General features: G+C 40.9%; 1 protein-coding gene across 6 annotated transcripts in view; it reads right to left on the bottom strand.

Annotated features, from left to right (window-relative positions):
- LOC126767601 (patj homolog) overlaps positions 1-23590 on the bottom strand; it is a 43071-nt gene that overhangs the window by 14633 nt on the left and 4848 nt on the right. For 2 of the 6 annotated variants that reach the window (XM_050485049.1, XM_050485050.1), the window contains exon 2: positions 19567-23455. In XM_050485049.1, the coding sequence (XP_050341006.1) occupies positions 19586-22165 (2580 nt within the window). In that variant the 5' untranslated portion in view covers positions 22166-23455 and the 3' untranslated portion in view covers positions 19567-19585. Of the gene's footprint in view, positions 1-19566; positions 23456-23590 lie in introns of those variants that run through there. The other 4 variants (XM_050485048.1, XM_050485051.1, XM_050485052.1 and 1 more) reach the window with 3 other exon arrangements.

Here is a 23590-nt window from a genome sequence, read left to right as displayed (position 1 = left end):
TTTAGACTTAACATATTCCCAGAGCCCAAAAAGTGAAATTATTTGCTCACCATAGTGTTCTCTCAATTAGTCCATTGATTAAAGCGATGTATGGTAAGTGGCGCCGTCTTGTTGAAACCAAATATCGCCGAGATCCGGAGCATCAATTTTAAGCATCAAATAGTCGGTTATCATGGCGCAAAAACGGTCGCCATTAACGGTTATATTCTCACGCATAGAAGGGTATTATAGCTTCGATGCAACTGTAAAATATTCGATCCAATCAAGTGAAGTGAAGCTCAATGTGCATTAAGAGGCGATTTAGGCACGAAATTAATTATTTAATCGCCAGGGAAATCAGCACACCACGAACCGTTTTGTTTGTCCATTTCACATGTTTTTGTAAGGATAATTATGCGAAACATACTGGAACCCCCATTGTATAGAAAATGAGACAATTGCGTTGTTCGAGAATGACAGGTGAATCGCAGAGAATACAAAAGGACAGTACCGAAGGTGTACAAAGCAAAATGGAATACATAAAAACAACAATAACTCCTCCCACTGCGCCGTGATGTGGTTTCTGCTTTGTCACCGACTTAGTTAGCCGAACATTGAGAAAGGTAACAATACACAATCACTGGACACAACACTACACGCAACAACACAGAGTACCACAATTCACACTACTCGCACAACAATAACAGCAACAAAGCAGCCAACATATAGAGCGCAGCAAAATCGAAAGCAGCGCGACGAATGAAATGAAATGGTTCAACACGGAGCAGAATAGAAAGAAGAATAGGTGAATGGCTGAACAATAGATTACAGGTACTTCGAGTGACACACCGCAGCCATGCCCAAGTGGACGAGCAAGCAGGACTCCAACATAAAATAGATAGGATGGATGAATGGATGAATGGCTGAGTGACAGAGCAGTGACGAGTGTTATGTTATGGAACGGAATTAACAACGAATGATTTCTACGCCACAGAATAGTGCTATCTGATGATTAAACATTGGCAATCGACTAAAAACGATTTCGTGCCATCCCGCACAACAAGGAGGAATGCGATAAATGGGTTACTCAATGCTCCAAAAGGTGGGGCAGAGGTTGGAAAGAATTGTAAAGAGGGCTGAGAAGTGCGCAAGCGAAGAACACGGGCAAACTAAAGGAGCAAAAAGCACAAAATACTTAGGAGCGCTGCGAATGTGCGCAATAAGCATGAGCATGTCAAAAGCAAATGGTGAAAAGTGCTCCAAACCGATTTTAATTGCCATGAAATTATTTACTCCGAGTGGAGTGCTGCACCAAGTGTACTTGTATGTGTGTGTGTGTGTGTGTGCAAGTAATTTGCTTTATCAAACTGCGGCATTTGCCACTTGAAGTGCCAGTGGCACCACCAGTGCACAGGAAACATCATCAAAGCGGAAAGTGTATTGGCGGGTTTAAAAGGTGAGCACTCCATACACGGCTTGCCACTCGATCGCTCTGTGGCAATTAACGGAACGCGATTGCGGTCAATAAATCATCACCTTTTGTCCAAATGTTTGCACGAAAAATCGTAATTGAAAATGTCGAACAATTTAATGAGATTGGTGGGTGAGAACTGGATGTCTCGGGCATACCTGGAAACTTTCAATTGAAGAGTATGTCGATTGTATTTAATTTGGTTAAGGGAGTATTTAATATGTATTTAAGGAGCAAACTTAGACATTTTTTTCTAAAGTGTAGCCGCTTCCAATTCGCGATAGCAAGTGTAGCTAAGTCCTTCTGCACCGAAGTGGAGGCCTTCTTCTTCCTCTGCTTAAAACGGCGGGTACTGAATCGAAAACCTTCAAATCTGGAATGTTCTCTTCCATCCGGACGACTTAGCTAGTCAATGTCATCGTATATCTCGTAAAGCTAATCGTTCCATCGACTGCGTACTGTACTAGCCGTTGCCAATGCGCAAATAACCATAAATCTTCCGCAAAATTTTTCTTTCGAACTTTCCTAAGGCCGACTCATCAGATGATGTCATTGTCTATTTAGCTCTGTAGGTTGTATTATTTTCTCCAGCAATGTGTTGAATAAGTCACATCATAGGGAGTCTCATTGAGTATGGTCCGGTCTTGCAACCTTCCGTTAGTCGCTACATCTTTTCTTAGAATTTTCGAGTATTATCCCTGCTGGCCAACTTCTCAAGCTCTTTATACTCACACATTTCGACCTCTTTCTTTTTTGTCTGAATATGCGTCTGCCTTCCCTCTTCAGCTCTCGGTATCTATCGCAAGTCTGCTTTCTCTCCGTAGGTTTCGTTGCTGCTGTGGGTAAGGTGCTTGAAATGTCGTACCACAGTTCTCTTTTACCGGGTTGCTGATGCGTGCCCTTAGAGAGCAAGTCAAGTCGAGTAGAAAACCGTTCCGCTGCCGGTTGTAATAGTAGCTTCTCGACGTCGTCCCTTCCTTGTGTCTGTTGACGGGCTACATGATAGTGGTCTGTATGTCAAAAATTTTACTGATGAATCTTTGGACCTAAAATGGATAAAATTAGGCGAAAACTTAACCTAGCTTCCATATAACCAAACATTTAACAGCCGGGTGACTTTATTCCATGTGATTGGTGATGGTACCTTAATGAATCTCAGGCAACATTTTATTAACATGTGGCATATTCATGTTATGTGGTATTGGCAAAAATAGATAAAATCTATTACTTTGCACCTTAAGGTATTTCAATGGCTTCGTTCAAGTTACAAGAGTATAAAATTTTCGGTTGCACCCAAACTCAGCCCTTCCTTATATGTTCTTATTTCCTCTATAAATCTTAAAACCTCAACTTTTTCCTTATTTCTGCGAATTATTGTTCCGTGTCCGCAGGCTTCGGATGGTCGGATGGAAGGCATAACGGAAGGACGTCACTCACGCGCGAGGCCATCAAATTTGGTGACATCAATCCGTCGGTTTGTCAGCGTGCATGCTGTGAAGTGTCCTCATTACAACCACACCCAAAGCCGTATTGATTGCGAAACGAATTGAAGCGCAAATGCGAAAAGACAGTAAGACAAATTGGAAATAATTTTCATCTTCGAGAATGGAGAATATAAATGGCTTGAGGACAATTAAAATTTGAGAAAGTTTCGGTTTAAATTAAAACATTTTCAGAAGTCAATGTTTTATGGGAAAGAGACTGTTCTCCAGGTTTTTTAGTATATACAAGAACCTCTCAACTTCTATAACTTTTCTCCAGGTGATTTCTTACGATGACTTACAAAAAATCTCTTGAATTGAGCAATTCTTCCATCATAAAAGTTTGAATGTTTCAATTTGAAAAGAATTGTGGAAATCAACAATATCTCCGTCTTATTTAGCTCAGTATTCTATCCAGTTGAGTATTGACACCATATCGCAAGCTGTAGGGGATTTATTTTAATATAATAATATGTAAAGTATATTGGAGTAAATTTATTTCCGGAACTACTCACAGTGAGTTACCCCCGAAACCAGAATAACAAATCCCAACAACTTGCTTCGATTCATTAATAGTAAATTTTAATAGGAAACTTTCTACGCAACAGGTCCAAGGTTAGTTGCCGCACTGCCTGAACAGTACAGGTCTTGCTGCTTCTTCTTATTACATATGCACAGTTATGTGCATGTATGTTCTGCATACAAAATATGTTCACGCTTGGCGCCTGGAATTATTCTCGTTCTTACTTGTCGTCGCCGTCAGTTTAATGGCTTTTAATGAATTTTAAATGCCAACAACGAATTGTGGGCGAATGCATGACATTTTCCTATATAAGGCTGCACACATGCGTACATATGTTTAAGCCAGTTGGCAGTCATACACGCTCACATGCCTCGTACTCGTACACAGAGCTATATGAAACTCTGTTGTTTGAGAAGCTTGGTCCTCTCACACCTTATAGCGCTTAGCTTGGAGCTTTTCAAAACTTCGCATTTAGGAAGGAGCATAAGCTAACTTAATTTATAGCTTGATAGTCACGTGGTGAGCAAAGATCGCCTTTAAAAAGTTTTATTCTTTAAATTTGTTTTGGCTTCGCTCCAGTTGTAACCAAATAACCATTAACTACTTGCTACACACGAAGAAATCCATCGTACTATATCTTGTACATTTTCTGAAAAAAATACAAGTTCATGAGTCCCAATAAATTAGAATGAGGTTTATCGTCAAACATTTAATTCTTGAAATGGCGGGCTCTAAAATAATACTGCTCATATGACAAGCTTTTTACATCAAACAAGTTTGACCAAAGTCTGAAAATATCGTTGCCCAACGCCTGATCAAGAGTCATCAGAATAACTTGTTATCCTAGTACAGCATAAGCAGGATTTATTTCATTTTATGAATCACAATAATTTATTAATCGCATATGACATTCGCAACTCATCCATTTTCTTTGTGATTGACAGTTTGATTGTTTTCTCACAGCTGCTTTATATTTGCTCATCAATATTTCCAACAGCTGTTAGTTTACTGGATAGAATAATATATACAACTTACATACATACATATATGCAGATATGTATATATATGGTGCACCTATTTGACTACGGGGTACGGATTCCTTTGGCTTATATTTGTACTGTGATGACGTAAATATTTGGAATTCCTTATTTTACTCATTTCATTACTCAAAATACACCTCAAACTACCAACACACATAGTTGGGAGTAAAAATAGGCATTATTTGCCCGGCGCTGGAAAATAGCACGTGAAATAGAAATTATTTAAGCAAGTTGGCGGTCGATTTGTGGCCTCAATAAAATATTAGTGTGGCTCTCTATTTTTATGCGAGAAGAAATTACATGTTGGAGCGCATTGTGCTCCTTTACATATGTAGGTATAGAGGCATAACGGCATAAAGGAGTATGCTACATAGGAACATAAAAATTTTGGAAGGAGAAAAACAAAATGTGGGTGTATAAAATAAATATAGAATGAATATAAATAATTACAATATTCTTATTGTTTTATACTGAATAGTAATGATATGATTAATCAGTTTTTAAAGATGAAACGAAAGAAATGTTTTCTTGTTACGAAAAATGATGAGTTTGTGGAACTTTGTGTTCTCTAAGTAGGTTTTTTCGAATTATAAAAAACTTTCTTCTTCATTATTGGCGTAGACACTGCTTACGCGGTTATAGCCGAGTTTAAAAAACTTTGCTTTACAAAATTATAATTTCTCAAAACTTAATTTCTTTAGCATTTCGAATGTTGAGTACAACCCTTCCCTTAAGCAACTAAGTAATATGACTTTTGCAAAGCTGCACACATTCCAAATATTTATGAAGGCAAACTGAAATGTGAGTCTGGCAAAACCAAATATTAATTTTGCAAATGACCTCAATACGTTTGCAATATTGTATGCTTCGAAGAGCTGGCAATATATATAGGTACACACTACCGTATGTGCCGTTATATTGCGCCAGTGAAGCGTCACGCCAGTCAGGAAATGCCGAGTTTACAACGAGCCATACTTGCTTCAAAATAAGGTCGGCATAAAAAGATCGGACTTCCAAAGATTACAGTACAATTTCTATGCGTTATTTTATTTGACTATTATTTAGAATCTGCGCCATTATCGAAATAGATTTATTTGAACTTCTTCTTCTTCTTAATTGGCGTAGACACCTCTTACGCGATTATAGCCGAGTTAACAACAGCGCGCCAGTCGTTTCTTCTTTTCGCTGCGTGGCGCCAATTGAATATTCCAAGCGAAGCCAGGTCCTTCTCCACTTGGTCCTTCCAACGGAGTGGAGGTCTTGCTCTTCCTCTGCTTCCCCCGGCGGGTACTGCGTCGAATACTTTCAGAGCTGGAGTGTTTTTCATCCATCCGGACAACATGACCTAGCCAGCGTAGCCGCCGTCTCTTGATTCGCTGTACCATGTCAATGTCGTCATATATCTCGTACAGCTCATCGTTCCATCGGATGCGATATTCGCCGTGGCCAATGCGCAAAGGACCATAAATCTTTCGCAGGTTCCTGTCATCGCCCAAGCCTCTGCACCATACAGCAGGACGGGAATTATGAGCGACTTATAGAGTTTAGCTTTTGTTCGTCGAGAGAGGACTTTACTTTTCAATTGCCTACTCAGTCGTAGCACCTGTTGGCAAGAGCAATTTTCCAGGCTGACATTATTAGTGGTGTTAATGCGGGTTCCTAAATAGACGAAATTATCTACAACTTCAAAGTTATGACTGTCAACAGTGACGTGAGAGCCAAGTCACGAGTTTATTTGAACTGGTATGAGATATTAGGTGTAGTACTAAGTTTTCGTTGTTTTTTTAAATGAAAATGCAATTAAATGGTTACAAATAATTTATTCCATCGCTAGTCTCCTCTTTTTCCTAACTTTATGGCAGAGCTGGAGCAACATTTCGGTAAAACTGTTCAACTTGTGATGTATCTAAGAATCAAGCCATGTTTCGATGTCGTCTTGTGAGTGAAACTGCTTCTGGGCCAGACCATGTGCCAACGAACGGAACAATTAAAAATCGGACATTACAATATCTGTGAAATATAACCGGTGGAGTGGGACTACCCACTCAAGATTTTCCAGGCTGGTTTTAGCGAGTTTGACAGCGTGAGGTCGAGCGTTGTCATGCAGCAAAGTGTCTTTATCGTGTTTCTACTGGTATTGAGGTCAAAAGTAACCCAATTCTCTTATTTTTGAATCATTTTCAACGCATGTAGTCGCTTGGAAACGGCTTGACGGGTAACGCCTAATATTAAAACAAGCTCCTTTTGCTCATTGAGCAATGTCTCCAATTCACATCCCCAATTCACCGTTTTCGAAGGTTTTTGGCCTTACTTTACGCGGATGGTCGTTATAATCAAAATCGATGTCTTTGAAGCGACAAAACCAATAACGGCAGGAGAACATTAAATATTCCCCGAAATTGTTCTGACAAATAGTTTGGGTGACATGACCGATTCGCAAGATTTTTTCAAGTTAATGTATTCGGTTTCTTAAACTCCTATAAATACGTTTTTCTCGAAACGCTGTTTCAAAGTCGCTCGGGAAAGTTTCTCCGAAGGTCTGAACCAATCTGCTTGAAATTTTCACACGACCTTCGTAGACATATTTTGGAGGTAATTTTCGAAGGAATAATATTTTATAAAATAATTTAGATTTTTTTAATGTCGAACCTTAAGTAAATTTTTTGACAATAAAATTGTGTCTAAATTAACAGATCTGCTCTTAAAAAATAAAAAAAATCAATTTATAAATGTTTCCAATTGGGCTGTCAGCGTATCTAGACATATAATACATTTATATATAAAACTGTCGATTGCTTATTTGCTGCATCGTGGGTTATTATTGGAATTGCTTATTATATTTTAGTAGACGCAACTTCCCTCCACTCAACTGACATTTTCAAAATGGCTTGTCAATGACAAAACGCAAAAGATCACTACAAATGACATGCATTAATGAGCTTTCACATTTGCATAGAGTGTTTTTAGTGTTTGTTGAAAGTTACTCAGCAAAAATCAGAAGTCCTTAATGGCTTTGCAAAATGAAGTTTATGACAAAGTGCAGCGGGGTTTAGCGCAGTTCAAAGTCCAAATGTTGATAACGATATTTGAAAACAAATGCTTCTTAGTAATACTTTAACTAGAGAAAGACCATTTTTATAAATTTTCCAAATGCCATTGTCATTGGTATTACCACAAAGCAGGCCACAGCCATTTGCTGCCATACCTGTGCCAGGACAATTTCAATCAAAATCCGTACAATTCATTCAAACTAAAACTTATATAAATAGCTCTCGTGGCAATTATGTAATTTATGAGCTGCATGCATTTTTGCTACGAGTTTTCGATTGCCTAACAAGAGTGGCTTGCTCAGCACATTCAACGGCATGCGAACAATTTGCAATTTATCTACGTTGTTATCATTTCATTTATACCGTTATTTACGAACACATTTGCAACCATATGCACACAAACATACACCCCACCATACAAACAAGGCCACATGGAAGATGATCTGGCAAATCCACTCGAAAAAAGTATAAACATGCTTCAGAAATGATTTAATGTATAGCTTTTGTGTGAGTGTGTGTATGGGTGTGTGTGTTGTGTTTCGCAGTTACATGCTTACAAAGCAAACATTGTTATTGTTGCATGTTTGCATATGCATAACTGATTGTATTTGTTGCTTTATGCATGCAGCTGCACAAGAGTGCCAATCTACATACGCACACACGCACACATACATGCAGACGCATACAAATAACTTTTATCCTGCGAACTGCACTTGAGCCCACACCCGTCTAATCTGTCGCCCGCTGTGCTCTAGGCGTGTATGTGTGTGTAAAGGTAAGTGGATGTGATGGAAAATGTGTGTGTGTGTGTGTGTGTGCACTCTATGCAAATTCATTGTTGTAATGAATCTATGAGGGGACACGAACGAGGCAGTGAACGCGTGGACGGGAGCACAGGTGGCTTGAGGTGCGACGCGGCGTATGAGTGCTCCGAATTTGTATGCTGATATCCATAGGCACATGTGTGTCTATGTATATATTTTATTTGTATTTGTATGTGTGTGCACTTTGGGTGCCGAACGCTTCGCACGGCGGGAGTGGCAGCAGCTATTGTGAATGGGTTAAATGTTAGCAAATACAATTTTGATTGATGACATTGCATTGTTCGGCGCATAGAGAGCAATTTTTCATCGGCTTCCCACAGCGGCGGGGCGGGCAAATCAATTCAATTGTTTGGTTTTACAATTTCGTCCGTTGTATGTGTGTGTGATTTTCATAAATCAATATCACTTTTGTAGACACCATGAAAAAGATACTGTATTATATTTGCCTATTGTTACAAGCCATGCTTTCACGTGGTATTTATTAACTCACACTCACACTGTTTTATTGTAGATGTAACTAAAATGGTAGCAGTTGTACGAGCAGTACCTAATTTGTGATACATATTAATGGCGACCTAGGCTTCTATATACATATATAATTTAAACAGCTACAAGAGTTCAAAGAAGCGTAGATAAAGAGTGATATTTTAGAGGTTTTTTTTGTGTTGACAATTTACGCGTCAGTCATGTCAAGCTGTCAAGTTATTTTTGTTCAGTATTGCTTGGCCTTTCATCAAGGAAAACCTTACGCCTGAACAACGTTTACAAATCGTTCAACTTTATTATGAAAATTCACGTTTTGTAAGGAATGTGTTGCGCGCGCTTCGTTCAACTTATGGTCGGTCAACATATTCGGCCTGCTGAGCTTACTATTCGCAGCACCATTACCCATCTTGAGGCTCAGTATTCATTGTTGGATAATATTTGACCGATGGACCACGTCCAGCACGCAGTGAAAAAAATAATCCTGATCTCAGGTAATTTAACGTTTTGGGCTGCTACAACGTCAGACTTTTTTCTGTGGAGATGTGTAAAATCTAAAGTCTATGCGAACAATCCCGCTTCGATTCAAGTCTTAGAGCAAAACATCACACGTGTCATTCACCAGTTACCAATAGAAATGCTGGCTATCTGAGACGTGGCCACGGCCAGCAAATGAAAGAGATAATCTTAAAAACATAAATGCCAAAGAATTCTCTTTCGAATGATAATAAACATTTGAAGTTGCTGTGTTTTTTCTTAAAAAAAATAGAGAATTCAAAATGGATGACTCTACAAGAATCCACAAAGGTTGAGAACTGATGTCTCAATGTGGAGACAGTGTCAATTTTACTAAATCGGCTTATCAGTTTAGGAGTATACTCCGTACCAATAAGATACATATATATGTAGACATCTTATACAAATTTTTAAAACGTCTTCAAAACCTCAACTCGAGGGCATTTATGAGATGACTTTCACTTTGGCACGGAATGTATCACGGTTTAGGACTATATCATAACTGATATTATATGTATGACCTGGTCTACGAAAAGGGGGCTTAGGTGTGAAAACTAGTTTTCTGGGAAAAGCTGTTAAAAATAATCGTCAGTTTCTCGTTATCTCATTAATTGTTCTTCTTTTTTTAATACCTAAGCCCCCTTTTCGTTGACCAGGTCACATATGTATATGTAAATTTAACAACTAACGCTTGGACAGACTAACAGTGAGGCAAAGTCATTCCAGCAGATGAAAGTGGAAACTGGTGTGATACCATTGGCTCTTCTCCCAAGGTACAGCATTACCAAAAGGGTAAACTTCACCAAGAAGGTCAAGGTTACCATTAGCTGTAAGACTAAATGGAATGATTCCACTCTCGAGCTACTTCCTAGGAACAGTTGAATCAAGTGGTACACCGACGGCATGAAAACTTCGGATGGAATTGGTGCTGGAGTCGCAGGACCACGCACCAAACTCTCCATACCTATGGAATGTTTTTTGTCTTAAGTCGGTGCGCAGAGACGCAACTATCGCAATGAAAGTATAACCATGCTTAACGACAGTCAAGCGGCACTTAAAGCAATCTCTGCCTATGAGATCAAATCGCTGCTGGTGCAGGAGTATAGAGAACAGCTGAATAGTCTAGCGGAACGTAACCAAGTGTACCTCATCTGGGTGCCCGGTCACAAAGGTAAAGCCCAGAATGACTTGACTGATCAGTCGCCGGCTCCGTAGCCTCCACTAACATGGTAAAACCTGAACCCTTCATCGCGGTGGGTCCTCATACTATAAAGGAGCTCCTCCAGAGAGAGATATTGGCAATAACTCCAAGGCATGTATCACGCCAAGTTGCTAATCGGGGGTTATATATGGTTTAAATATGTAATCAAGCCCCGGGACAAAGTCAGGCTCCTTATCGCATTACACACAGGCCACTCCAAGTTGAAGAGCCACTTATATTATATAATATGAGTTTAGGTTCCTGTGCAAATTGCCGGTTCTACGACAGGGAGCCTGAAACTTTAGAACACCTGCTAATTGACTGCTTGGCAATATGCATACACAGGATAAAGGCCCTGGGATCCATGTTTCCAAAAAGGGTCCACACTTGCACCTAACAGTATATTGGACTTTATGAGTCGTTGTGATTTAAGAGAGGGCACAATAGAACTAAAGTCGCAGTGCAACCCGAAAATCGCCTATTTTGCGTATTTTATATAAGCTCTTGAACCTTTCTTGATGCTTCATAGCAAGGAATCCAACAAGCTTGCCTACGAAATCCTTGTAGACCCTTTTATCGATGAAAATTGCTCTTTATACCATGCTAACCACATATTTACTTTTTCAGTAAAACTTATCATTGAAAAATGCCTTTGAACTTATCGATTATTATCTTTCATTAGATGGATGTGATGAAAACACTGAACCACGAAGCAATTTTTCGGTAGAGGGTAACAAAAGAACTAAATGGCAACTTCGAAATCTTATACCTTATTATATGTATGTACTATCTGGAATAATTTCCTCCGTTTTATTGACTAAATTATCATAGCTTTCCCCAAACTTAAGAAAAAGTAATATATTTTGCAAAATATGCATTTTTATTGACATCACATTTATATTTTTGATGAATTCGGAGCCTAAGATATTATGTAGGAAGAAATTAAGCGAAATTATTAGCAAATCCCTGCTTACATGCGGCAGCCTACGGTATTGAATATTGCCGTGAAGAAGAATATACACACGCCATAAGGCTAAATGTAATAATTTGTAAATATGTGAGCCATTAATGAAGATGCCACACATATGTGTAGGTGTACGAGTGTTTGTGAGTGTTTCGTGGCAATAGAGTGTGAAGGGCTCTTAAAATTATCCCACTCAAGTAGCTCAATATACTTGAAGAAATATAGAAACAATTCATGCACACCCTAAAAAGTGTGTATATGAATAGTCGAAAAAAACAGACAAAATACACAAGCGGATGTACGCCTAGTGACAAGCACAGTTACATAACCAACACACAATAAGCGAGTGTACACTCCTCACTTCTTGTCAACCACATCAGCCACATCGGCTTCATCGACAAAAACGCCTTCCCCCAGCGCTCGGCTTGTAAGAATATGCTAATGGCCGCTTCGGCTGATGATGACGATAATGACAACGCTGTAATGTTGATAGGGATAATGGCGTTGTTTTTGTTTCTTCAGGGCATCCTAATGCGATTTGAACCATAATAATCATGATAATTGTGCTATAAAGTCGACACCAAGTCGTTAAAACAGGCGATGCCACCGCAGAGCTTTTCGCTCAAGACAAGCCATCCACTGCGCCGCCCGCTCTCCCGTTGCCAGGAACATAAATTAAGCTCGTTGTAGTTTTCCTGTTTGGCACTTTGCGTCCACACCAGGCATAGGTAACTTGAACGCATACAAGCGCATCACAGAAGTGCGTATGTCTGTGTGTGGGTGTGTAAAAGGCATATGAGGTTGCCAGGTTGCACAAATTGCAGCAGCAGAGACCGCACGCTGCGTGCCCCCTGCATTCTTCAAGACTTTTATTAGAATTTGTGCATTGAACCTTTTAACGTACACACACATACACATATCTACATACACATGTATGAACCGAGGAGAGGAGAAGGAGGGTAAATGCTTTACTGCCTGCAGTGCCAAGAACACATGATCTCTGAATTTATGACGTGCATAATCAGCAACATTCCTCAGTGTTGGGTAAGTACTCAATTATAATCCATTGTTCAGTATTTTCGCATATTAAACCAGAAATTATTAAATAATAAGAATAATGTTTAATTTTAGTGCGTCTTTATTGCATAAAAGAGAAGATTTGAATAACTCTTATTATCTATTAAATTTTTACTTTTATTCAATTTTGGAAATAATTGCCATATTATCGTATCACATTGATATTATTATATTTACACCAAACATTGAATGAATTGCAATCATATTTGGCATCGTAAGAACTTATAATATAGATCATAGACTCACCAAGTTTCACTACTAGATTTAGCTACGTGTTCGAAATATTTAAAAGAAAATCAAGTCAATTAACTCAAACGAGGTATATCTGATATATACTCAACCAAAAGAGCTAAATTTAATAACGGTATTTAAATAACCGAAATTGCCGCTTTTGGGACGAAGAGCAACCTGAGGAGATTCAAGAGCTGACATTGCATTCAGAAAAACCAACGGTTGGGTGTGGTTTGTAGGCAAGTGGAATCATCGGTCCATATTTCTTCAAAAATGTAGCAGGTGAGAAAGTAACCGTCAATGTCGACCGTTATCGCGCCATGATAATCGACTATTTGATGCCTAAAATTGAAGGTCGTGATCTCGGCGACATTTGGTTTCAACAAGATGGCGCCACTTCCCACACATCGCATTAATCAATGTATTTATTCGGCGATTAGATAATTTCACGTTTTGAGATGACCGATTTGCCACCAAGATCGTGAGATATCACGCCGTTACACTTTTTACTGTGGAAATATATTAAGCTTTCGATTCAGGCCGTGTTCTTTCGAATGATAGTAAACATATCACATTAAATTTGAACTTTCGAAATGTGGAAAGGGTATACTGCCATCATAGGAAAATTCTCTTAAAATTTCGAAGCTAGACCTCAGAAATTTATCAATATTTTCCGCAAAAAATCAGGCAGAGGCACTGGGTTCCACATATTCGATGTTGGCAATTTTAGACGATAGGTATCTTGCATGCAATGAGCCTACGCGTGACACTGGCCACATCTTCGCATGCCCCACCAACCCCACCTGTCTGACACCCCTCTCCCCTCTCCCTCTCCGACCCCGTGGAAACAGCACGTTTCTTGGGCCTTTCGTTGGATGACGTCGACGACAATTTAGCTAATCCTTACCATCTTCACAGGGATTAGGTATCCGTTAAAACAACAACAACTACAACAACAAGTCTCTTGTGTTTGCAATAAATATAGGTACCAAGTTTCCTCACACATCTATGTAGTAAACAATTTGCATGGACGGACATTTAATCACCCGGCATTCAACTCGATGTGTTATCATGATAAATATAATTCTAATCTATTGCGAGTAATTTTAGGCGTTAGAAAAAGACCCTTAGCAGAATAAAACTAGAATACTCTGTAGCAACATAATTGGACTTGGTCTAATGAAATCTTTTTTCAAAGTCCTGAATGGTTGAGAGGGGCGAAAGCGGCCTTTCGCTAAACCAAAATATTGGAGAAAATTCATTGCTCAGCCAAAACTTTTAAAAGAAAGTAAGTTTAAATATAGACAGGATTAGGCAAATATTTCTGGTTATACGTTTGTTATATATTAGAATATTTTAAGATTTTTTAATTAAAATTATAATAATAAAATAATAATGTGCGCTAATTAAGTATTATTTCAAACATTTGTGAGAATTCGTAAGCACGACCTTGAACGAGCACCAACGTTAGTTTTGAAAGGACTCTGGAAAATCAGTGTATAAACGGACGAGTTATTATGACTTAAAATCAAATTATATATGTTATGTTAAATTCAAGAACAAACGCAGTCAAACGTGAAATAACATGACAGCAAAGCTTTTAAATATTTATTTTATAAATATGCACCATGTGTGTACCAGTTATATACCTAATTTTGGTTGTTATTTAGACTCAATGAATTATTCTAGTGTTCGTGATGTGGAAGGTGTACAAGAGCTTATGTATGTGTGTGTGTACCATACATACAAATATTCACATAAATGCATGCAACAAACACGCACATTATAGCTGTGCAAAGCCATGCGGGGGATAATTTCATAAAACCGACAGAAAATAAAATTTTCCAGTTGTTGCACTTTATGGCTTTAACAAAGACGAAAACAAGCATTTAACGGGAAATTTGCAACATTTTTGTTTTACACAAAATCTAACAAAACATATTGAACACGGTAGATTTAATCGCCTTTGCATTTGCATTTGATTAGCATGCAAATTCGAATATGCTGCAAATAGAAACTTCGACATTCATTGAACTCATTTTAAATGTAAAATTAGATTTCAAACAGAAATACTAAATTTCGGTAATTTGCTTTGCATTTGATTAGCGAAAATTGTTGCAAGAATCATGTTCATATTTGTAAGCTTCTGCAAAGAGGAGTACGAAGTGCCACCACCGCGAATATTCTCATCAACAGACCATCATCTTCCGCGCTGCTCAGCCTCAACAGCCGACTTTTTGTTTTCGTATGCAAATTTTACACGAATTTCGCGTTCAAGTTTAGCAAATCCAAAGTGATATTTTATTCAGCATAATTTCGGCATTTTACAAGCCTCGCCGTCCACCATACGCCTTCTCAGCCACATCTGGCTTTGCGCTTGCTGGTTGACCAGCTGGCCGATTATTTGTCTGCGATGTAAGAAAATGCAAATCGCGACGCGTCGGTCCGTCATATCAAAATGTCCATAATTCGAGACGTGAAATTCAAATTCAAAAGGCAATCGCGAATGCCAAATTGCGAACAATTTCAATATTCGTTATGTAAACAACAGTCAGGCGCTAGCGACAGCAATAATAAACACAGCGCCACATCGGCATCACGTCCATAAATTGGCGGCCAGCAGCTAGTGGCGGCAAGTTGCCGTTTGGAGTGTTACCGTGGCCTACTCACAAACATACAGTTATAAAATAGGATGATCCAAGTGGAAGTACTTTTTTCAATAGCGTTTTTAGATCTGTCACGCTTGAGTCGTGTCAAGCTGTCATGTCATTTTGGTTCAGTATTTTTTGGCATTTCATCATGGAAAGACTTACGCTTGAACAACGTCTACAAATCGTTCAACTTTATTACTAAAATTCACGCTTCGCTCAACTTATTGTCAAAATAATCGGTCTACTGAGCATACTATTCGCAACGGGGATGGTGTTTTGAGACCCAGCATTCATTATTGGATAATATTGGACTGAATAGAACACATCCAGCACACAGTGAAGAAAATATAGCAGCTGCAGCTGAGAGTGGGCACGAAGACCGTGGAGAGTCGATTCGGCGCCGTTCGCAGCAACTCGGACTGATGTATGGAACGACTTGACGCATTTTACATCCAGATCTTAAATTGAAAGCCTACAAAAAACAGCTTGTGCATGAATTGAAGTCGCTCGACCTTCACAAGCGACATCGGTTTGCTCTATGGGCTAAAGTGCTAAGAAAATTCGACGTTCTCGAGCAAAAGAAGAGCAATCTGAAGAGATTCAAGTGCTGCTATTTTATTCAGAAAAAATAACGATTTGGTGTGTTTTGTGACCCGGTGGAATCATTAACTTATTGAGAGAATACTTCGGTGAGCAGATAAATTCACGTTTTGGGTCGGTTGATTGGCCATCGAAATCGTGTGATATCACACCGTTAGACTTCTTCCTGTGGGAAAATGTAAAGTCTAAAGTCTATGCGAACAATCTCGCTTCGATTTTGGCCTTGAAATAAAACAATATGCGTGTTATTCGCCAGTCGAAATGCTCGCCAGTCGTGCTCAAACATCGAAAATTAGACTCAACGGGTGGACCATCTAAGACGTAACCGTGGCCAACATTTGAAAGAGATAATCTCCAAAAAATAAATGTTTTTTTGAATGATAATAAACATTCCCCATTAAATTTGAAGTTTCTGTGTTTTTGTTATTTGTTTTAAAAAAGTAGGGAACCTCGAAATGGTTCACCCTTTAATTAGTGTTTATGTTACTATATGGTTTACTTTCTATATATTCGCATATGTACTATATTCTTTGGCAGACATTTGATTACCTCACTCAGAGAAAAACTTTTGTAATTTACATTAACTGGCGCTGGCGCTGGCTGCCGGGTGGCTTGGACGCTTGGCACGCGAACACATTGCTAATTTATCACGCCCCAACTATTTCAGGGCTAATACGAGTATAGGCGATGTACACTTGGGTTGTGTTTACTTGCGGGTGTTTCTTGTTTCGAATTACCAAATTGCCAAAATTAAGATTTTAGGAAGACGTGTTATATACACATAGAATGTTTGACAGAATCTGTGCGGATTCCCACACATTCCATCGCAAGCTGGCTGCTGAAAATGAAAGCGTTGATATTTACTAAATTTGTGTGGAAAAGTGTTCTCCAGGAGAAGCATTCAGGAATTTAATTAAAATTAAAATGAAAAAGAGATGTTTACTATTAAATTGCCAATTGATTATAATTAATTATAATTACAAACGAGGAATTGAAATGCTCCCCTTCCCCTGCTTGCTGCTGCCATATTTTTGAGTTTTTATTTATTTTCTTGCGTATTGAAATCGCAGTTTGGTTTTGTTTGAATACAAAAATTTTTGGGTGAAATTAGCGTTTTTTGTGCATAAGCGAAAATAAATAAAGACTGTTTTTCTTCTTTAACTCTACGGAGTGTGTGTGTGTGTGTGCACTCAGCCACGTTGCTTTGTGTGTTGGTGTTCAATTTCGTTAATTTTGCGTTCGCAAATAAACATTTAATGGGCAATTAAAATGGGGCAAATGTTTACCTAAAAATAACCTAAAAAAGAAGAAAGAGCACGGACGTATGCGTCCCAGGGAACACGTAGTGCGTTTTTGCACTAACTGCTCAAGTGCTTGGCCAAATATTTGGTTTAAATATAAATTTTTTACGAGAGTGAACTTGAAATACTACAAAGAAAAATGTAAATGAATTGTATACAGTGGTGGTCAAAACATATTCAATTGGGAGATTTTACTTTTCAGGATATTTACGGTTAAATTTGGATTATTTTAAGGTAAATTTTTCTTCTTACATACACAATTTCTAACTCAATGGCAAAAATTTAGCGCTATTTGAAAATGGTCTCTTTGTTAGATTAGGTTCAGTAGTATGATAGACAGGCATACGGAAATTCATCTACCGGAAGCCATAACCGGTGCTTTAGCAACAACTCCAAGGGCGGTTCTTAAACTCGTACTACCCCTATAGACTTCTTCGAAAACTGCGCAGCAAAATCGGCGGAGCGACTACTAGCTGCAGGAGCATTTACATTCATGTATAGAACCATCGGGCATAGCTCGGTGGGTAATAGCGATTGGGAAAACATCGACTACATGATCTTACTTTTCAACTGGGAAAGAAGGTTCAAAGTAAACATAGAAAATGATGGCTGGCGTAAAGGTATGTTAGCTACGCGCAACACTCCAAACTTCTATAAGAATGGCTCGAAAATGGACGATAGAGTTGGTGCGGGAATATACTGCCCAGAGTTAGGCATAAGGCAATCTTTTAAGTTGCCGGACCACTGCAGTATATTTCAAGCTGATTTTTGCTTTTTTGAAAGCAGCGGAGGCGGCCTCTAATGCACCTGCAGGCAATTCCAGAGTCAACATCTACGTAGACAGCCAAGCAGTAATTTAGGCAGTAACCTCGTACCGCATATCGGCCAGAAGTGTCTTAGGAAGCAGGGCAGCATAGAAAAGTGTTGCCAGAAGCAAGCAACTTCACTTCTACTGGGTGCCGGGGCACAAAGGCATCGAGGGCAATGGCCTAGCAACTGAACTACATCTGGCAACGCAAAGGACCACAACTGGTCCGTGCGTGGCTTCTTGGCCTACCAAAGTCTAACTTAGGTTAGGTTTAGGAAAATATCATAAGGGACATTTTTGTACAAAATCTACGAAACGAGTTAATAAAAAAAAAATAGAAAACTGTAAGACGGATGACATTCCTGTTACAATTAAGAGCTCATACTTCGATAGACTTTCTCAGAGGTGTATATAAAACAGTGTTTTTACTTCATTTCCAAATCTATCTTCATGAACCTCTCACACGTCAAACTTCAGAAGGTAATCCCAATCACTCACCTTACCAGACTCACGAATTCTCAGTTTCCAACTTTTACTGCACACACATCTTTTCAGTTATGAGAAACCGTAAATATAAAAGTTGGATCTAATTTTTCTAATCTTTAATATGGACTAAAGTCATAGTCACAGTCTTTTTTGCAGTGAGTGGGGTTAAACAAAGTAAAATTCTGTCACTCAACGAAAACAAAAGAGTACTCAGCGAATCTTTACAATTCAAACCTGGAATTAATACAACAAATGAGATTGCGCTGAATTGAAATCAGTGAAAGCAAATAAAGTGGCACCCAAACTGATTCCTAACACCAGCTCTAACGGTTAGCTCAATGAGCGGGTGCAACACCCCAAGGGTATTAGGCACACTAGATGAACTCCGAGGAAAGAAGTACACACACTCATTTGTCGGTGCAAAGCTTTAATAAAAGCGGCAGGCTTCCGTTGTCCCGGGTGAGACGCGTGTGTGTGGAATTGGAATTGAGCATCACCGACACATTCTGAATTTGTAAATACATATATACACAAAAGATGCAAGCACGCATACAGCTGTTGCGCCCCGCTCAAAGGGATGCCGCATGCATGGATGCCATGCCTGAGCACTGAACGTCTGTTGGTCTTATTGAAAAGAGGTCAAGAAAATCGCAGCATAAGACGAAGTAGAACACCTGCTTAAATCATTTTACAGCATTCGTCAATGGCGCGCTGCTCAACTTTCATAATAGAAAAGCAGGCGATGGACATGTAAGATATTGGAAATTCTGAGCAACGGAAGTTGGAAGTAGTGAAAGGTCATAAAGTTAAATGAAAACCTTGTATAAAGATAATGTTGCATTAGCTCAGTGTAAAAATATTGGTAAAGTCTTATACTCACAGTAAAAGTTCCTTAAAAACTATGTGCTTGGCGAGTCGGCCTCCTCCGCTGGCGACGCTATATTGCTGTCCGATGTTGAGAGTGGTCTGCAAATGCCCAATTTGGTTCTCCCCACTGGCATGCCTTTGAGTATCGCCACTGCCTCGTCCAAATCGAGTCCGTGCAGTGTGTGTTCGCCGACGCTGACCAATCGATCTCCGGGAAATATCTCATTGGTCGCTTCTGCTGCGCCACCACGTATGAGACCACGTATCACAATTACAGTACCTTCGGCATCCATCGGATCCTGGTAGTCAAGTATAGAGAAACCGAAACCTTGTTCGGTTTTTTCGATTTCGATGGTAGTGACGTCGCTGCTCCAAAGCGCCAAACCCGAAACGTTCTCCAATGATTTGGAACGTTGCTGGTCGGTCAGCGTGGCAGTGCTCGATGTGTATAGAGAACTCTCTGATTGTGCTTTGGTCAGCAGATTTTGCAGGCTCTGATGACCACCTGGTAGTAGAGAGCGTGTTTCGAAAGCCTCTGGATTTTGCGATGTGTTTATTACGGATGGTGCGGTGGGACCACGCGCACATACCAGCTTTACGTGTGTTGGCAGTTCTTTCAGTATCTTAACTACTTCAGTGTGCTTAAGGCCTTGCAATTTATATTCGTTTACTTGTAGTAGCTCGTCACCCGGTTTGAGTATGCCTTGTCGCCCCACAGGCCCATCTTCCAGTATAGAGCGTATGTAATGATGTGGACGCTTTTCAATGCCGCATTCGACATCCACGGTGCCCTCCAGGCTGATCCCTAGACCTGAAAGTTTATTTATTTCGGCTACAATAATTTCACTTTCAGGAAACTCACTTTTCCAGGTCAGCTTCAGCGTCTCCACATTGGGCGGGGCTAAAGTTGAAGCGGCGGGCTTGGCGGCTAACGTTGTTGCCGTTATCGTTGTCGTTGCTGCCACCGCAGGCACTGTTAATGTTGTAGTCACCGTCACCGCCGTTTTTGTTGTCGGTACCGCTGCAGTCGTTGCAGTCACTGAGCTTACAGATTTCTTACGGCCATCAATTGGCTGTTTCACCGATGGATCCGGCATTTGAACTGCCAGCGTTGCTGAGTCGTGATCATCGCTGTCATTGTCATTGCTTCCATTGATATGCGTTGCTTTGCCATTGGCTATGTGCGTAGCCGTGGGCGTTGTAGGCGTCTTTTGCCGTTTGGCACTGCTAATGCCGCTGTGATCGCTGCGATCGAGCATGTAAGACATATTAGAGTCGACAGTTTCACGTGATGGGAAGTCGGAAAACTCCAGCATAACAATACCGCCTTCAGTGGCCACAGAATCGGCATCGGAACGTGGTGGCAGCCAAGAAAGTGTTGCAATCGAAGGTGATGCAGGCAGTGAACTCTGTGATTGCGTGTCTCCTTTCAATTCCGTGAGTGCATTTTGCAAATGTTCATACTTGCGTCCACGCAAGAAGCGTTCCAGTGTCAGGTGGACTTCGATGTCAGTATTACGGAGTATCTCCACCGCTTGATGATTGGTAACGCCCGCAAGTGAACGGCCGTCTACAGCAACGATACGATCGTTGATCTGTATGCGCTCACTCACCTCTGCGGCACTGCCTTCTATGATACTTTTCACAAATATACCCGAAAGGTCCTCCTCTTCACAAACATAACCGGCTACAGTTATGCCAAGACCGTAGACATTCTTATGCAACTCTACCTCATACGTTTCTGTCTCGGGTGAATCGATGTAATTCGATGAAGCCGTGGAGCAGCGATCGGCGTCAATATGCGCTGCATCCGGTGCATTCGTTGAGGTGCCGGCATCTACGCCAGCTATCACAGTCTCAATTTGTTCCAACTGAGTGGTTTTTGAGTAATTTATGATGGTGCTGCTTGTGTTGGTGGTGGTAATCTCAAATTGCTGCTGGTGTAATGAGCTCAATGTAACCGATGTGCCGAGTGTCGTTGCTATTGTGTTTGGCGGGGATGGTAGCGGCAAAAGGGGTGGCGGTGACGGTGATACAATCGAGAATGGTACGATGTCCAAGTCCTTGGGACATGTGCGCGCCGCTGCGGATGCAGATAATGGTAAATCAGTTGGTATGGGTGGCAGTGGCAAATCGGCTAGTTCAGTGTCCGGCGTTGGCAGGAAGCAGCTGCCGCCCATGCCGCTGCCGCCGCCAACTCCAACGCCTGTAGCACTAGTAGCAAAGCTGGGATTTTGAAAGAGATGCCGTGACAGTTCTTCTGGGTCGGAGAGGAGCTTAGTTGGAATAATTGGCGCATGACTGGCCAACGTTTGTAAATCGATGGCTGTCGGCTCCACCGGCCTCGCTACAATCAGTCGAACCTGAGCTCCAGTCTGACGAAGAACCGTTGCTACTTGCTCGGAACTGAAGCCACGCAAGTTCACATCGCCAATTTGCAACAAATGATCACCACATTGCAAACGACCATCACGTTCCGCAATGCCGCCGGGCGTCAACGCCTTTATTACAACACCAGTGCTGCGTCCACCGACCAATATGAAGCCCAAGCCATTACCATCATTTACCAGATCGATAACTTCCACCTGAGACCATTCTGTACTCAAGACCATTATGCTGTTATTAGAACTGTTAACTTCGTCTTGGTCTTGGTCGTCGTACTCGTCGGTTGTGTCGCAGAATCGGCAAGTTCTATTGTTGCCTGCTTGCTTGATGTAGAGCAACGACGGCGCCCTCTTATGCGCGGACGCCTTTGTCGTTCCTGTTGATGTCGTTGCGAGCCGTGGGCAACTGCTGTTGCAGCTAACATGACTTGCGACTGGCGACACTGCCAGCGTCAGTGAGAAATTGTGCGGATACGGCTGCCACTGTGTTGGCGACGAACAACACTGCGACAACGACGATGAACGAAGTGGCGGCACTGGCGGGGGCGACGATGAACGTCCTAATACTACGGATTGCGTCGATGCTGACAACGGCGGAGGTGGCAGTGCCTTAAAGACGATAGTGCATTGGCTGCAAGACGTCGAAGGGGAACTATGGGAAGTGGAGGAGAAACAGGACGAGAGGTGCACGGGCGATACGGGTGTTAAGAGTGGCGACTTTTGCGAGCCTGCGATTACACAATTTTCTAGTTGCTGCTGTAGTTCACACCTCTTTAACAGCACGTTTGCCTCGGCGCTATTCCTGGCTACACCGTCGACTCCGCTATCTCGGCTCCGGTAACTGTCTATTACTTGTCGCGTGCGTCAAATGCCGTTACTGTGCACAGCGTCGACGTCAGCGTCAACGTCGAAAAATCGATGCTTTTCTAGGTTATCAATCGCAAAGTGTGGGTGATTGTCGTTCCGCGGGCGATTGTGTAAGTGACAGCTGTGGCGCAGTATGCCCGCCGGATGTTGTGTATTGCAGCCGTCACTCGTCGTGTTGCAGCGTTTATTAATGTCGTTTGTGCTGCTATTTTTACAACAACTACCGTTGTTATTCTTCAGTTGGCTGCTTAAATGATTGTTCGCGCTATTTTTGCGCGTGTTGTCGCTGTCGATGCTGCTGTTGTTGCTTAAAGTTTGACACCCATCCCTTGCAGCATGTGTAACGTGCATAGTAACCACAACAATGCGAACCGACAAGCGTTGTTGGCGTCAATTGCCTCGCCTCGCTAACTGAACTGGGGCAACGGGCGCCTGCGACACTAACTTTTAAATTACGTTACGAGTACCGCACGGGGTGCCGTTCGCGACACTGCGCTTGTGGCCACTGTGCTCTTATATAAGTACTTATGTTATAATGGGCCAACACCAAATTGCGGCACTTTAACTCATTTGCACAAATGTTCGCGTTGACATCCTTGGCGGATCTTGCTCCGAACGTTGCGGTAAATGGCATTACCTCGAGTGCGACTGCTACGAAAAATGCACGAATTGATAGTCAACGATACTCTTCGTCGGTTTTGTTATTGAGTTACGCCGTTACACAACGGCGGTGCGCGAGCTGGCTGGCTGAGTGGCTTTGTTGGTCGGCGTTTGTCGCGGCGCAAC

Source organism: Bactrocera neohumeralis, chromosome 2, assembly GCF_024586455.1.
Source record: "Bactrocera neohumeralis isolate Rockhampton chromosome 2, APGP_CSIRO_Bneo_wtdbg2-racon-allhic-juicebox.fasta_v2, whole genome shotgun sequence".
In the NCBI taxonomy this organism is placed as follows: Eukaryota; Metazoa; Arthropoda; class Insecta; order Diptera; family Tephritidae; genus Bactrocera; species Bactrocera neohumeralis.
This window is presented reverse-complemented; position numbering and strand designations above follow the sequence as displayed.